Here is a 14,451-nt window from a genome sequence, read left to right as displayed (position 1 = left end):
CGGGCCCGTGGCCGCCCGCCCGACCGGAGGAGCCCGCGCGGCAGACGCCAGCCGTGAGTAGCCCGGCTGCCCGGGGCCCGCCGCGAGGCAGCCCGCGGCCGTTGGATGCTCGATTGGTGCCGACGCCGGCGAGCGGGTCGCCCTCCGCGCAACACCCGCGAAGACACCCGAGGAAGCGCCCGCCCCCCCGTGGCACGGAGCCGCCCGCCCCGTGGGTACCTCCCGTTCCCAAGCGCCCGCTGCCATGCTCGCTCCGGTGCGGCGCGGCGCGGCCAGCGCGGGCGGTTCCAGCGGGGCAGAAGCGCCTGCCCCTCCTCGTGCCCCCCAGATGCGTTGCGGGCTGCACGTCCCCTGCTCGAAGCGCCCGCTTGCTCCTTGTGCTGGCAGAGAATTAGCTGTGCTTCAGCACCTCTCGAATCGGTCGCAAGCTTTCTCTGCCGTGCTGAATCGCTTTCAGCTGCTCCAGCTCCTGTTGGGGAGCCGAATTGCAGCTTTACAGGAGGGCTGGGAGTTCACGGCACCGTTGCCAAGCAGTAGTTCTCTGACCCGCTGGAAGGCGTAGCTGTGGCACAAAGGCCTTCGTCGCCCTGAGGCGGGAAAGATCTTGCATCCCAGAGAATCCGTGAGCTTGGTAATGCCAAGCCTGACCCAGACTGCATGGTGGCTCGGGCTCTGATTCCCACTCATGGTTTCTGAACCCAGTGTGCATCTTCATTTCTCTGAAAAACGGAGGCATCCCCCAGCAGGAGGAGGCAGCAGGACAAGCTGCTTGCTGTTCTCCATCATCATTTCCCGAGCTTACATAAGGGTTGAAGTCCGTGCTGCGGATCACGTGCATCACCATGTAGCTCTGACCCCAGTGCTAATCCTTGTGGGGTTGAAAAGGTAGTTGTACTATAACTGTCTAGGTTCTGGGGGTAGTAGATATGGTAGGCTAATCAAAGTAGGGCGTACCGAACCCAAAGGGTGTTGCTGCGACATGACTGACAGGCGCATGCACCGAGGATCATACAACGGCTGCAGTGTGTTGACTGAGCTTCCCGCGCCATGTCCTTTCCGCTGCCATTCCTGTGATGGCAAAATAGGGGCAACTGATGGGGTGGGGCTGCTTGGGAAGGGGGCATCTGCTTGCCTGTGGGCAGGGAGCTGGACAATGCTGGCCTTCCATTGCCCCTGCAGCAGAGTGGCCCTCGAGTGGCTCAACTGAGTGCAGCCGCTGAGGAGCTGGGCTCCCTTCGGGGGTCGGCTCAGGGAGAAGCCGACTCTCTTGGATCCTTCCTGCTCAAAGTCGAGGGCTGACTGTTGCCAGAGACACTGCTGGGTAGCAGAGCTGCGCTGGGGCGGGTTTCTGGGCCAGTTCGCAGCCAATAGCATGCAGGGCGAGCGTGTTCCCTGAAGAGCCGCGGCTGCCCTCCTTGCGCTGGGTGCCGCCTCGTCCGCCCGGTCGGGTCGGCCTGGGCCGGGGCTCAGGGACGTGGCTGTGCGGCAGCAGGGTCTGATGCCATTCCCGTGTGCTCTTTCCAGTGCAGGTGTGCCATGGCCAATGAAAACCACGGCAGCTCCGCGGAGGAAGCTGCGCTGATGAGCCACTCCCCCGGCACCTCCCACCAGAACCAGCCCAGCTCCCCCAAGCCCATTCGGCTGGTGCAGGACTTGCCGGGTACTTTCTGGCCACGGGGAGAAGCTGGGCAGCGCCGGGGGCCGGGGCCGCCCATGCGTGAGCAGGCAGCCCCGTCTTCCCCTTCTTCAGCTTCCTGACCCAGACTCCTTCGCTTTCAGATGAGTTGGTGCAGGCCGGCTGGGAGAAGTGCTGGAGCAAGCGTGAGAGCCGCCCCTACTACTTCAACCGCTTCACCAACCAGTCGCTGTGGGAGATGCCGCTCCTGGGGCAGCACGATGTCATTGTGAGTGGCCAGGCAGCTTTCGGGGCGCGGGGGGCGGGCGTCCTGCTGGCTGTGTCTTGATGGGGCTGGGGCATCGTGGACTCACAGCCCGGCTTGTCTCTTTCTGGGCTCCCCAGTCTGACCCTCTCGGTCTGAACGCCACCCCCCTGCCGGCCGAAGGGGCGGTCAGTGAAGCCACCGCCCCGGAAGGCAAGATGCGGAAACGGAGGCTTTCCGAAGAGGTCCAGCCCAGTGGCAACAGTGTGAAGAAGCCCAAGGTAGGTTCCGGACCCCCGAGGCTCCTGGCCACATGGGGCTTCCTTCCCTTAGCTGGCTTCCGGGAGGGCTGGAGAGCGGCCACCGGGGAGCAGAGCGTGTTTTTCATGAATTCTTTTGTAACTCGATCACGCAGTTCTTGAGCATGAACTTTGTAGACAACCATGTTGTGTCGCAGTGTCACGTTAAAAAATGTTTCTGTCTCTCACTATTGGTATGCATGCGTGGCTTCAGTTTTACAGCAGTGTGCGCTTTCCAGTGTGTTTCCAGTTCTTTCCACTTCTGACATGACATGTGCTCATGGTGACTCGACAAGCGAAACCCAGCCATTACGATGTCTCAGACCTACCGTTGCAAACAATCTTACGCTTTTCGACACGCTGGCTGAACACGGTTCTGTGAACAGCAACAAATATGCAGCCTTTCTTTCCAATTTGATACAAGAATTTTAAAAGAGATGTCAAAATTTCTGGGAAAATAATCCCTCTTTTGGTATACTTGCGACTCCATTTTCAGTTAACATAAATATGCTACCTGCCAATTTTCAAATGGAAACCTTGGAGCTGCAACCTGACATTCAGCTGAAAGAAAAATTTGACCGTGGGCTTTTACAGGCCTCATCTTCCCAGAGACAAATACCCCTCGCTTCACAATCACGCCTTATCACGTCTTCGCTTTTTTGCAGCACCCACATTTTTGAGCAACTATTTTAAAGACTAAAATTAGAACCAAATATCTGATGAGCACCTTGAGAATTCACTGAGAATTGCAACTACTTCCATCAAACCAGATACTGATGCGCTAGTCTCTCAAATACAATGTCAAAGATTCCATTAGTTTTATCCTGTCCTCTTTTCTTTTACTTTTATAGTAAATATTTTAAAAATCAGTGGTTGAATTACTTAGATATGTTCATTTTCTATATTACGCTTGCAAACTTGGGACCTGCTCGACGATTTTGCAGACTCTCTGAACGGGGTGCCACATAATTAGGATTTTTGAGGACTTATGCTTATCTGTGGTGGCAGGTATCACAAAAATTATGCACAGACCTATGTTTTTGCTCATCCCCTTTTGTTCGTGTTTGCGTATTTAACGTGTGGCCCAAGACAATTTTTCTTCTTCCAATGTGGCCCAGAGAAGCCAAGAGAGTGGACACCCGTGCTATGTGCAGGGGTGCTGGGGCCCTGCGGGGTGCTGGGCATCTCTGGCCCATCCGCCCCTGCCCCCTCCCCGGCCTGGAGCCACGGGTGGAGCGACTTCCTCTGCTGCTCCCCTCAGGCCCAGCTGCAGGAGGCAAGCGCTCTCCGGATGCTTGGCTCCCCTTCACCTCTGCCCCGAGCCCCGTGATTTGGCGGGGGAGGGAGCAGCTGGGAGGTGGGCCAGAGCCCGGGCAGGGTGCATGACGCTGGCCCTGCCGCCTCGCCCAAGGCAGCCTGCCCTGTCTCACGTTCAGGCCGATGTCCCTGGAAACCTCTCGGCTCAGTCAGTCCCGAACACTTCGAACCCCCTGGGGACTCCGCTGCTGAAGATGTGGGGTGTGTCTCCGGAGGACAAGCAAGCTACCCTCTTACGGCCAACGGAGTGAGTCTCGGTTTTTGAGGGGTGGGAGGACAGCCTCGCCTCGGTCCGTGTGCTCTCCAGGGGCTCGGTGGGGAGATGCATTCCAGGCCAAGGGCTGGAGTGAGGATCCCTGCCCGGCTGCAGCGGGCCTGCGGCTGGCTCAGCCTCGCAGCTTCTCGGCCTCTCTCTCCCCTGCAGGGTGTACTGGGACTTAGACATCCAGACGAATGCCGTGCTCAAGCAGAGAGCGCCCTCGGAGGTGTTGGCCCCGCACCCTGAGGTGGAGCTCCTGCGATCTCAGCTGATGCTCAAGCTGCGCCAGCATTACCGCGAGCTCTGCCAGCAGCGAGAGGGTGCGTCCGCCCCGCATGCTGCCGGGGGTCCTGGCCTCCCCCGGAGCGCGAGGCCGCCGCCTCTGCCTGGGGCTGAGTCCTCACGGTGCTTTCCCCACAGGGATCGATCCTCCGCGAGAATCTTTCAACCGCTGGATGCTGGAGCGGAAGGTGGTGGACAAGGGGATGGATCCCTTACTGCCAAGCAACTGTGAGCCAGTCGTGTCCCCTTCCATGTTCAGAGAAATCATGAATGACATTCCCATCAGGTATGGGCCGTGGGGGGGGGGCAGGAGGGGCTGCTGCTGGCAGCTCTGGGCAGCTCGCTTCATCCCTCCCCCATCTTGCTGTCTGTGGCCGCAGATTGTCCCGAATCAAATTCCGTGAGGAGGCCAAGCGGCTGCTGTTCAAATACGCTGAGGCTGCAAAGAGACTCATTGAATCCAGGTAGGACCGGCTTGCTGGGCAAGGGCGGCCGCAGTGGCTGGGTGCTTGAGGAGGAGGGGACGGAGCAGGGCGTCCCGGGAGGAGAGCTGTCCAGGGGCGGGCGGGCGGGCGGGCGGACCAGAGCTGGGCACAGCCGCGTTGCTCTTTGTGCAGGAGCGCCTCTCCCGACAGCAGGAAGGTGGTGAAGTGGAACGTGGAGGACACCTTCAGCTGGCTGCGGCGCGACCACTCGGCCTCAAAGGAGGACTACATGGTCAGCGGGCTTCCCCTGGGGCGGGGCGGGGCGGCCCCAGGTTGGGCACGTGCCCTGCCTCGTTTCCACTGGCGGTGCAGCTGGGGGCGCACAGGACCCGGCCGGGTGGCCCCGTTGGGGTGGTCCGCACGCATCCGAGCCTCTCCTCTCCCGTGCAGGACCGCCTGGAGCACCTGCGCAAGCAGTGCGGGCCCCATGTCTCGGCCGCGGCCAAGGACTCGGTGGAAGGCATCTGCAGCAAGATCTACCACATCTCACTGGAGTACGCCAAGCGCATCCGAGAGAAGCACCTGGAAATCCTCAAGGATCACAGTATTCCCGGTGCGTGCCGGGGGGGGTGTCCCGCGGGGGCAGGGTTGGGCAGCGTGGAGGTGCCTTTGGGCTCCCCCCGCCTGGGCAGCCCTGGGCCGGCGGGCCTGACTCGCTCCCTGACCTGCAGCCGAGCTGGAGGCGCCCGAGGTGCAGGACCGGCTCATCTACTGCTACCCAGCGAGGCTGGCCGTCCCTTCGCCCCCGCTGCCGAGCGTGGAGATGCACATGGAGAACAACCTGATGTGCGTGCGCTACAAGGGCGAGATGGTGAAAATCAGCCGCAACTACTTCAGCAAGCTGGTATGTGGTGGGGCGCGACCGTTCTCCGCTGGGCGGCTCCTGGGGGGGCAGGGGACCCGCGGCCGGCCCGCCGAGCCTTTCTCCACTCCTGCCCCGCCGTGACTTCCTCTTGCAGTGGCTGCTCTATCGGTACAGCTGCATCGACGACTCCGCCTTCGAGCGCTTCCTGCCCCGGGTTTGGTGCCTCCTCCGCAGGTACCAGGTAAGGGCTGCCTGCGGGACGTGGCCCAGCCGGTGGGGCTGTGGGCCGGGCGCTGCGGCCAGGCGGGGCTGCCGGGGCAGGGAGGCATGCTGGGTAGCTCTGTGGGGACCCCGGGCCGCCTGGCCTCGCCGCTCATGCCGCCGGTCCGCCTTGTGCCCAGATGATGTTCGGTGTCGGGATGTACGAAGGGACCGGGCTGCAGGGGGCGCTCCCCGTGCACGTCTTCGAGGCCCTCCACAAGCTCTTCGGCGTGAGCTTTGAGTGCTTCGCCTCCCCGCTGAACTGCTACTTCAAGCAGTACTGCTCGGCCTTCCTGGACACCGACGGCTACTTTGGCTCCAGGGGGTGAGTGCCAGCAGTGCAGGCCCAGGAGCGGCCGTGGGAACTGCGGGGCGGGCGGGTGGGCGAGCGGCGGGCTCTGCGCACCGGAGGCCTTCGTGCGGCCGCTGGACCGCCCCCGAGAGGGATGGAGTGGCTTGGACCGAGGGCCCCCCGCCCCCTCTGCCATCGCACGACCCTTCAGGTCCCAGCGTGCTGAAACAGGAGGAGAAAGCACGAAGATGCAGTGCTGCGCTTGCCCGGAAGGCGAGGCGAGGCCCTTGCCTGCTGAGCGCCTGTTCTGCCAGGAGCCGGCGGGGGGTGTGCGCTGACGGGGCGGGGTGCCGCCCCCTCTGCTCCCGCTGGTCAAGGCCACCTCTTCCTTCCTCTTGTCCTCCTCTTCAGCCCCTGCCTGGATTTCTTCCCCATCAGCGGCTCGTTTGAGGCAAACCCTCCGTTCTGTGAGGAGCTGATGGATGCCATGGTGTCCCACTTCGAGGTGAGCAGCCCCCGGCAGTGGCGCCTTGCCATGAGGCAGCCCAGCCCCCTTGGCCTCCCCCCGCCAGCCTGCGCTCTGCCTGAGCTTGCGTGTCCTCCCTGTTGCCCCAGACCCTGCTGGAGGCCTCCAAGGAGCCCTTGTCCTTCATCGTCTTCATCCCGGAGTGGCGGGACCCCCCCACGCCGGCCCTGACGCGCATGGAGCAGAGCCGGTTCAAGCGGCAGCAGCTCATCCTGCCCGCCTTCGACCACGAGTACCGCAGCGGCTCCCAGCACCTCTGCAGAAAGTAAGCCGAGGGGAGGCCCCTTCGTGCGGAACCCGCCGGGGCCCTGCCTTCGGGGGGGGGGCGCGTCTCCCCTGGCGGCCGGGCCGGCAGCGGCAGGTTCCCTCGTGCCTTTCCGCACTCCGGACCCGCGCAAGCGTGAGGAGGTCGTCCGGGGCACCCGCGGAGAGGGCGGGCTGGCTGGGTGCCTCATCCACAAAGGCGCCCGGCCCTTGGGGCGCCACGGGCACCTTCATGCCCTCCTGCGGGCTTCCCAGCCCCCGTGTGGGCCCTCCTGCTCTGCCGTCGTGGCTCGCTGGGCCGGTCTCTGGCCCAGCACGCTGCCAGCCAGGCTGTGGCATGACAGGCCCTGCGGGGGACTGCCCAGCTCAGCGCTCTGCCCCCACGGTGGCCAACCAGGCGCCCCTGGGCAGTCCGCAGACCGCACGCATGTGCGATGGGCTCTCCTGCCTGTGTCCGTGCAGGACATTCTGGAGCGTGTCCATTCATGCGGGCGCCATAGGTCAGCGGACTGGATGCCCAGTGGCCACAGCAACACCCTTATGTCCCAGAACCGGGGCGGGGGGCACCCCTCCTGTTTCCCTGGGGGTCACTTTCGCTGTGACTAGTAGCCACTCAGAGCTTTACTTCCCACGCGTGCCTCCGATTTCCTTTGGAGCTGTTGAAGGCCGTTGTCCATCTCTGCATCTCAGTGGGGTGGATTCAGTTTCCGTCTGGCTGTGTGCCTCAGAGCTGAGCTTGCTTCGACGGCCTGGGACCCATAGCTCAGGCACGACCTGTGGCGGGCGCCAGGCGTGAGCCCTCGCAGCGTCTCCTGGCAGGGCAGGGCAGGGCAGGGCAGGGGGGCTGCTGCAGCCCGAGCGTACGAGAGGCAGGCAGACGTCCCGTTCTCCGCGCCTACTGGGCCGCCCATTCACCTGCCCTCCTCCGGTGCGCTTGCTTGCAAGGGTGTCCGCCGATGCCGGCAGGCACGGCCAGGGGCGGCCGCGGGTGCTTCCCTGCCCTGGAGCCGGGGCAGCGAGAGGGCCCGGGGGCCCACCGTGAGCCCCTTTCTTTCCGCTTCCAGGGAGGAGATGTACTACAAGGCCGTGCACAACACCGCCGTGCTCTTCCTGCAGAACAGCTCTGGCTTCAGCAAGTGGGAGCCGACGCCAGAGCGGCTCCAGGAGCTCATTGCGGCATGCAAGCACTCGGGCCGGACCCTCGCCTCCTCCGCCTCGTCGTCCTCCTCTTCCGCGGCTTCTGACAAGGAGCGCGAGACCGTTCGGGAACAGAGCGCCAGCCAGGAGACGACCCCTAACTAGCGATGGCGAACTGGCTGGGCTGCCCGGCCGTGGGGAGAGACGTGCTCCGGGGGGAGGGGGGGGGACGGTCGCCCCATGTCCGCTGGCTGGCTGGCTGGCTGGCTGGGCGAGCTGCCCTCTTCCTTGGGCATGCGTGGCGAGTGGCGCCTGCTGCCCCCGTCACGTGGCAGCTCCCCGGAGGAGCCGCAGGAGTCGTGGCAGGTGGTGCGGACAGCCAGGGCCCCCCCCAGAGACTGGGCCTGCTGATCCGGGGGCGCAGCCGCGGCTCAGCACGGCAGCCGGAACTGGGCCGCCTTTCTGCCCTGAAGGGAAGGAGGCGGCCGGCCGGCCACCCTCGCCCAGGGCCGCTCTGCCCCAGTTCTGTGTCTATAGTGTAAATACGTGTCAGCGCAGCAGCTCTGCTCCCCGACGGGCGGTTCTGCTGCCTTGCCCCGGTTCCTTTCCAGGTGTCCCAGTTGCGTGTTTTCACTGATGCTGTTCACTGTAAACTGCGGAGCAAAGGCGTTCCTGTGCGCGTGCAGAGGTCTTGGCTGCCATTTTGTAGTCGTCATGATTTCTATCTGAAGCTCCAGGCTTTCTTGGAGATTTTTTTTAAGGGTTTAATTTAACAGTGCTAACCATTTTATTACTTTTATCAGAAGAGCAAAGGAAAGTCTATTTTTGATTTTGTTTCCTAGCTCTTAGAGACATTAAAACCAGCATTGCAGTGCTTCTGGGCTGTGGCGCATTTCGTGTGCGAGGGGCTGGGGCAGCTGGCCGCAGAGGAGCCCGCGAAGTGGCTGGCCGGGGGGGCTGCTGGGAGGACAGGGCCGGGCACACGTCCGTGCTGGCACGATCGCCTCGCCCGTGTCCCGGTTGATGAGGGGGCTTCCGTCTTCCACACAGAAACCCGGTCGCTCCCCGGCCACGTTGCGCTCGGTGCGATTTGCAGGACCGGTGCGGGCGAGGGTACCTGCCGCAGGGGCCCCGAGGTGGCGCGTGAGGCCAGTGAGACTGCGGGTGGGGGTCCCTCCTACGGCCCTCTGCCCGGCCCCTCTGGCTGGCCACATTCAGCCCTCCTCCAAAGGGTTCGTGCTGCCAGAGGACCTCATGGTCAGAAGGGCCCCGGCAGAAAGCGGCTCACGCCGGTGTGGGGTGTGCTGTCTCCATCACCTGCCCTCTGGTTAGGCTGAGTGAGGGGCTGCCCGACGTTCCCCGCTGAGTTTCACAGCCACGCGGGGAGTGAAGCCCGGGCCGCTTGGGTCCCGTCTGGCAAAGGCTGGTGCTGCCTCTCTGGCGATCCCAGACAAGGAAGGGCATTGTGCGGGCCCGCTGGTAGGGGGCCCTCGAGTGAACGGCCGGCGCGCGTTATGGCCACGGGAGCGCTTGCAGCCACGCATACCTTTACGCAGCCAGATTGGGTGCAACCGGTGGCCCTTGGGACTGCCGGGAACACCCGATATGCCAGCGCGGGACTTGGATGTCTGAGCCGTCGCTTGGGAGTCTGCGTGACTGGTAGAAGGCGCACGGTCGGTGCCCACTGATGCATCCGAGGCCAGAGGCTGACGGGCTTCTTGGAGAGCGGCTGCCATGAGAGCGGCCACGACGGCCCTGCTCAGACCTGTCCCCACGCCCCTCCGGCCAGGGGCCGCGAGGGGCCCGGAAGCGGGACTCCCAGCCACGCGCTCTAGAGCCTGGAGCTGCGGCAGCGGGAGGGACCTGCGGGCATGACGGGAGAGCGGCGGCGCGGCCCTGATCCTGGGAGGACCAGCGGGTCCAGCTGAGCGAGCCCCAAGGCTGGAGGCAAACCTGGCGCCGGCGGGGGCGGGAGCGGGAGAGGTGGGCCAGGGCTGCCGGCTGAAATGCAGTGGCCGGCCTGCGTGGCCTCGGGCCCGGAGGGCCGCCACAGCCACGTGTTCCCGCGGAAATGCTGGATGTGGCCAGCGGGCGGGGGCCGCAGTGTCCGGAGAAGTGTGATAGCGAGGGCCTCCCGGCAAGCGGACTGCACCTTGGGAAGGCCGGGTGGGGCCCTCCGCGCATTCAGGCGCTGGCTGCGCCGAACGGCTGGACTCCTAGGCCAGCTCATTGTGGGAAGTCGCAGGTCCTAGAAGCAACCTGGGGCTAAGGTCATGCCATCATCGCTCTCCCCAGAACGCTCAAGGTGATCTTGCGAGGAGGTGAAAGCAAGACATCCAGGTGAGTGTAATGGTCATTTTGGATTTCACGTACGTAAGAAAAGTTCTCTGACAAACACCTGGAATGAGAAAAGGAGCCCAGGAAAGGCAGGGTGATTTTAAAAAAGGAAAATGCGAAAGGCATAAGTACAATTCCAACAAAAATTGGGGCGGGGGTGGAAGACAACGGGAGCATCACAGCCTGGAAACGACAGAAGACTCGCAGGGAGCGCGGCGGGGGGGCTGTGGAGGAGGCGTGCAGGCAGGTGGCTGGGGGCGGCAGGGGCAGCATCGGGAAGGCCGCGGGCGAAGGAGCCAGCGCTGCGAAGGTGCGCCAAAGCCGCGGGGCAGCCTGCAGGTGGGACCTGGTGGCGGGAACCGGCTCGGCCGAATGGCAACGGATCGCGAAGGAGATGCACTCCGTCCCTACCTTGGCGCGGTCTTCTCCCAGCAGAGGGCATGTGACCTCCCTGGCAGAGGCGAAATATCCGTGGGAATGACGGGACTGGACTTGGAGGCTGCTTGCTTTGGGTTCCGATCTCCGAGACCTGATGAGCTGCATCTCGGAGTCATAATCGCGCCAGCAGCAGCACTCTGAGCCACGGTCTGTCATCTTCGAGGTGGCATGGAGGACGGGAAGCGCCAGGTGGCTGGAGAAGGGCACATGTCCCTGTATTCAAGAAAGGGGGACAAACAGTGAGCCTGGGAGCTGCAGACCAGCCAGGCAAACATAAACCACGGAAAATTCCGAAGCAGATTACCAAGCAGTCGGTCTGCGCACACCTTGAAAACAATGCAGTGATTACTAGAAGACGACATGGATTTATCAAGAACAAATCTTGCCAGAATAATCTGATTCCGTTTTTTGATTGGGTAACTTCCCTGGAGGACTGGGAATGCTGGAGACTGAACACCCCCCCGACTTCAGTAAGGCTGTTGGCACACCGCTCCGTGATGTCCCGGTTAGCAAACTGGCTGTATGTGGGCTGGATCAAACATCATTTGGCTGCAGAATCACACCTGCTCAGGCAGGACAGATAAGAAGTGGGGTGCTGCAGGATTCAGTCCTGGGCCCACTGCTTTTCACCATTTTATTAATAATTTTAATGAAGAGGTGAAGGGAATATGTGATGAATTTGCAGATGATGCCAAATTGGGTGGGCCAAGAAAAGACAAAATTCAATGTGATCTTGGTAAATTGGAGTGTTGGGCTGAAAACAGAATGGAACTTAATAAAGCTAAATGCCAGGTTTTGCATGCAGAAAAAAAAGATTTGCACAGGTATCGCAGGCTATTTGGCTCAACAATACTATATGCAGGAAGGATCCTGGAATTACTATAGATAACTGAATATGAGCCAACACTGATGAAGCTGCAAAAGGGGCACATGCTATTTTGGGTTCCATCATTAATAGACGCACCACTTCCAAATCACATGCATCCCGAGGGTGTGGAAGGGGCTTCCACGGGAGGCAGCTGAGGCCCCATCGGTGCGGGTGTGCAAGGACAGGCTGGACGTCCACATGGTGGGCATGTTGTGAGCGGAGCCGGCTGGAGCCGGGGGTCAGACTAGATGGCCCGGGAGGCCCCTTCCGGCTCGTGCTGTGTCTATGTTTCTATCCCCCTCTACCCATCGGTTAGGCTTCAGCTTGAGCACTGTGCCCAGTTCTGGGCACCATGGCTGAAAAACGAGGCAACGGGTTATTTGTGTCTCTACTGCCACAGAGCCGAAGCTACCCTGGCTTCAGCAAATAGGTTCAGGGGAGGGCAAACAGGTGATCAGAGGGCTGCAAACGGAGCCTGTTTGGCAAGGCTGGAAGAACTGGACAAGCTTAGCCCTGAGAAGACGGAAAGGAGACAGGGCAGTATTTGAAAGGCTGCTGCATGGGGGGGCCAGGAGCGCCTCTCAGCTGTGCCTGAGTGCAGGCACTGAATGACAGGAAGCCCCCGGGAAGCACTTCCTGGCTTTAGAGCAAATAAAACAACGGAAGCGCTGACCCGGTCAGCTGATGCTTGCACTTGGAGTCCCGTGTTGGCAGGGGGTTGGGGCTGGTGGCCGCCTTGGCCCCTTCCAGGCCACGATCCTCAGAAGAGAGTTACACCGCTTCAGGCGGCTTGGCGTTTACCCAGACCACGGTACTTGAAGCTCAGCTGGAATGTATAGCACAGGTTGGGAAAGGAAACCAGCCAGAGGCGGCTGGACCATTAGATGATACTAATGTACATATATATATGGAAGAGGAAGAAGAAAATTACAAAAAAATAGTACTTTTCATCAGTCTTCGCTACAGAAGATAAAAGACAAACAGGGGAGCCTTCACCAATATCATATTTGCAGTTGTGTCTGCATGGAGCGATTTTCAGATTCGCAGATGACACAAAACTGGGTGGAGTGGCCAATACCCTGGAAAAGGGCAAGAAGAATTCAGGTGGCTTTGACAGGTTGGAGCGCCGGGCTGAAAACCGCAGAGCAAAATTCAACAGGGACAAATACCCATGTCCTGCACCTGGGGAAAGGAAGCCAAATACGTTGTTACTAGACGAGGGACGCTTGTCTCCACGGTACTGCGAGCGAGAAGGATCTCGGAAGCTAAGAGATCTGAACGCGAAAAGGGGCGTGTGCAGGCGGTGGAAGGAAGGCGAGCCTGCGAAGGAAGAATGTAAGCAGATAGCAAGGAACTGCAGAGATGAGCCGGGAAGGCTGAACCGAGGCTGGCAGGGGAGCTCCAAAAGCCGCCTTCAAGTACCTCCCAAGTGACAGACGGACAAAGGCAAAGGGAGTTCAGCTGCTCGCCATGGATGGAGCAGCAGCAGCAGCTGACAAAGGGAAGGCCGAAGGGCTCAGCTCCTGCTTTGGCTCAGTCTGTCCCCAGAAGACGTACTGCAACCGTCCTGACGAAGGTGTAGCACAAGCCGCAAGTGCAGGTGGCGCCAGCAGCCTGGCTGCTCTGTGCTGGGCCAAGGGAAGCACCCAACGGCAGCCCACGCAGAGCGCATCACCGTTGTCCAGCTGGGAGGTGACCAGAGCGAGGGTCCCCGTTGCTAGGCAGTGCCCACCCGGGTAAGGGCGCCGTTGGTGGATCAGCTCAAGCTGAAGGAAAGCCCTCCTCGCCACTGCCCCCCCCGGGACTCCAGGGACAGCTCCGGGTTGAGGAGCACTCCCAAACTGCGCACCCCGTCCTTTAGGGGGAGTGCAGCCCCATCCAGAACAGGGCTAAAATCCCTTACCCAGAAGGCTGAACTGCCTGTCAACAGGCCCTCCATCTTGCCTGGATTAAGCTTGAATTTGTTGGCCCCCATCCAGCCCATCACCCTGGCCACTGCCTCACCTGGATCAGATGTAAAAGAGAGGCAGGGCTGGGTGTCGTCAGCGCACTGACAGCTCCGCAGCCCAAACCCGCAGGTGACCTCCCAGCGGTTTCATGCAGGTGTTAAAGAGCATGGGGGATAAAATGGAGCCCTGCGGGACCCCATGGCAAACCTTTCCAACAAGGGCGGACCAGATGGCGCTCTGGACGCCTCCCGTTCCAGGACCACATCAACTGTGAGTACCGATTTGCGGCAAATCTGAGCGACTTTATCTCTAAAGTGCTGGGCAAAGTCGATGGTGCGGTGGGTCTGTCTTAGGCCCGGAATGGAGCAAGCCCTGGACAGTGCGGTGAGGATGTGCCGGCCGTGCGAGGACTCCCTGCCTGGCCACCCTCGGCGCCACAGCACAGGCTCAGTGATGAGCCCGCAAGCGTGTTCGGCCGCGCTCTGGTCGCCTCCTTCATCGCCTGTAATGCAGCCGCACGCCGAGCCACCGGGGGCACTGGGGGGCGATCGCGTCGCCTGCCCACGTCGTTCCCATATTCCACAGACCGGACCGGCGGGGGGGCGTCGACGGGAGTGCCAGTCCCATCGGCTGGAAGCTCCCGCAGAGCCTGCAGGGCGCCATCAGGATCCAGAAGACGCCAGGCCTGCACCCTGATTGGAGGGGGGGGACTGGCCCCCAGTTCAGACCTCGTGAGGCAGTGATCCGACTGTGGCACAGGGGTTGCTGGCAGACCCCTCGCGGCCGCCTGCAGCCGAGGCACCCGGAGCATTCGCTCGCCGCCAGAGCAGCACGACCACGGACCGATTACCTGGGGACGCGGCGGCTCCCCGCCCGGAGACCTTCGGGGAGCGCGGGTTCGCCTTCGCCGCCGCTCCGCGTCCGCGGGATCCCCGCCGGGCCGCGCTTTACGCCGCGCGGAGCTCGCCGCCAGCGACGGAGGACCGGCCGCTTCTTTGCCGAGGCCGCGCGGCCGCGGAGCCGCTCCGGGCGGCCCCTCTCGGGGCAGCGCC

At 62.1% G+C, this 14,451-nt stretch overlaps 1 protein-coding gene across 3 annotated transcripts; it reads left to right on the top strand.

Annotated features, from left to right (window-relative positions):
• Positions 1 to 77: 77 nt before the first annotated feature.
• Positions 78 to 8,681, top strand: PCIF1 (phosphorylated CTD interacting factor 1). 3 transcript variants are annotated; one of them, XM_044421307.1, is made up of 16 exons: positions 78 to 211; positions 1,530 to 1,660; positions 1,780 to 1,904; positions 2,021 to 2,161; positions 3,616 to 3,743; positions 3,921 to 4,075; positions 4,176 to 4,323; positions 4,418 to 4,501; positions 4,655 to 4,754; positions 4,913 to 5,075; positions 5,194 to 5,366; positions 5,482 to 5,568; positions 5,729 to 5,913; positions 6,292 to 6,385; positions 6,496 to 6,671; positions 7,735 to 8,681. In XM_044421307.1, the coding sequence occupies exons 2-16, from the start codon at positions 1,537 to 1,539 to the stop codon at positions 7,970 to 7,972; spliced, it is 2,121 nt and encodes a 706-aa protein (XP_044277242.1). In that variant the 5' UTR covers positions 78 to 211; positions 1,530 to 1,536; the 3' UTR covers positions 7,973 to 8,681. The 3 variants fall into 3 exon arrangements, with proteins under 3 accessions (XP_044277242.1, XP_044277240.1, XP_044277241.1); XM_044421305.1 differs by having other exon boundaries at positions 81 to 211; positions 1,525 to 1,660; XM_044421306.1 differs by lacking the exon at positions 78 to 211 and adding an exon at positions 398 to 885 and having other exon boundaries at positions 1,525 to 1,660.
• The last annotated feature ends 5,770 nt before the right edge of the window (positions 8,682 to 14,451 follow it).

This window comes from Varanus komodoensis, unplaced genomic scaffold (genome assembly GCF_004798865.1).
Source record: "Varanus komodoensis strain SLA01 unplaced genomic scaffold, ASM479886v1 scaffold117, whole genome shotgun sequence".
In the NCBI taxonomy this organism is placed as follows: domain Eukaryota; kingdom Metazoa; phylum Chordata; class Lepidosauria; order Squamata; family Varanidae; genus Varanus; species Varanus komodoensis.
The sequence above is the reverse complement of the archived record's forward strand: the minus strand, read 5'-3'. Positions and strand labels throughout refer to the sequence as shown.

Coding starts and splice junctions, on each gene's coding strand:
- PCIF1 (XM_044421307.1), top strand. CDS start 1,537: ATGGCCAATGAAAACCACGGCAGCTCCGCGGAGGAAGCTGCGCTGATG. Junction 3,744..3,920: donor ACCCTCTTACGGCCAACGGA/GTGAGTCTCGGT, acceptor TCTCCCCTGCAG/GGTGTACTGGGACTTAGACA. Junction 4,076..4,175: donor GCTCTGCCAGCAGCGAGAGG/GTGCGTCCGCCC, acceptor CTTTCCCCACAG/GGATCGATCCTCCGCGAGAA.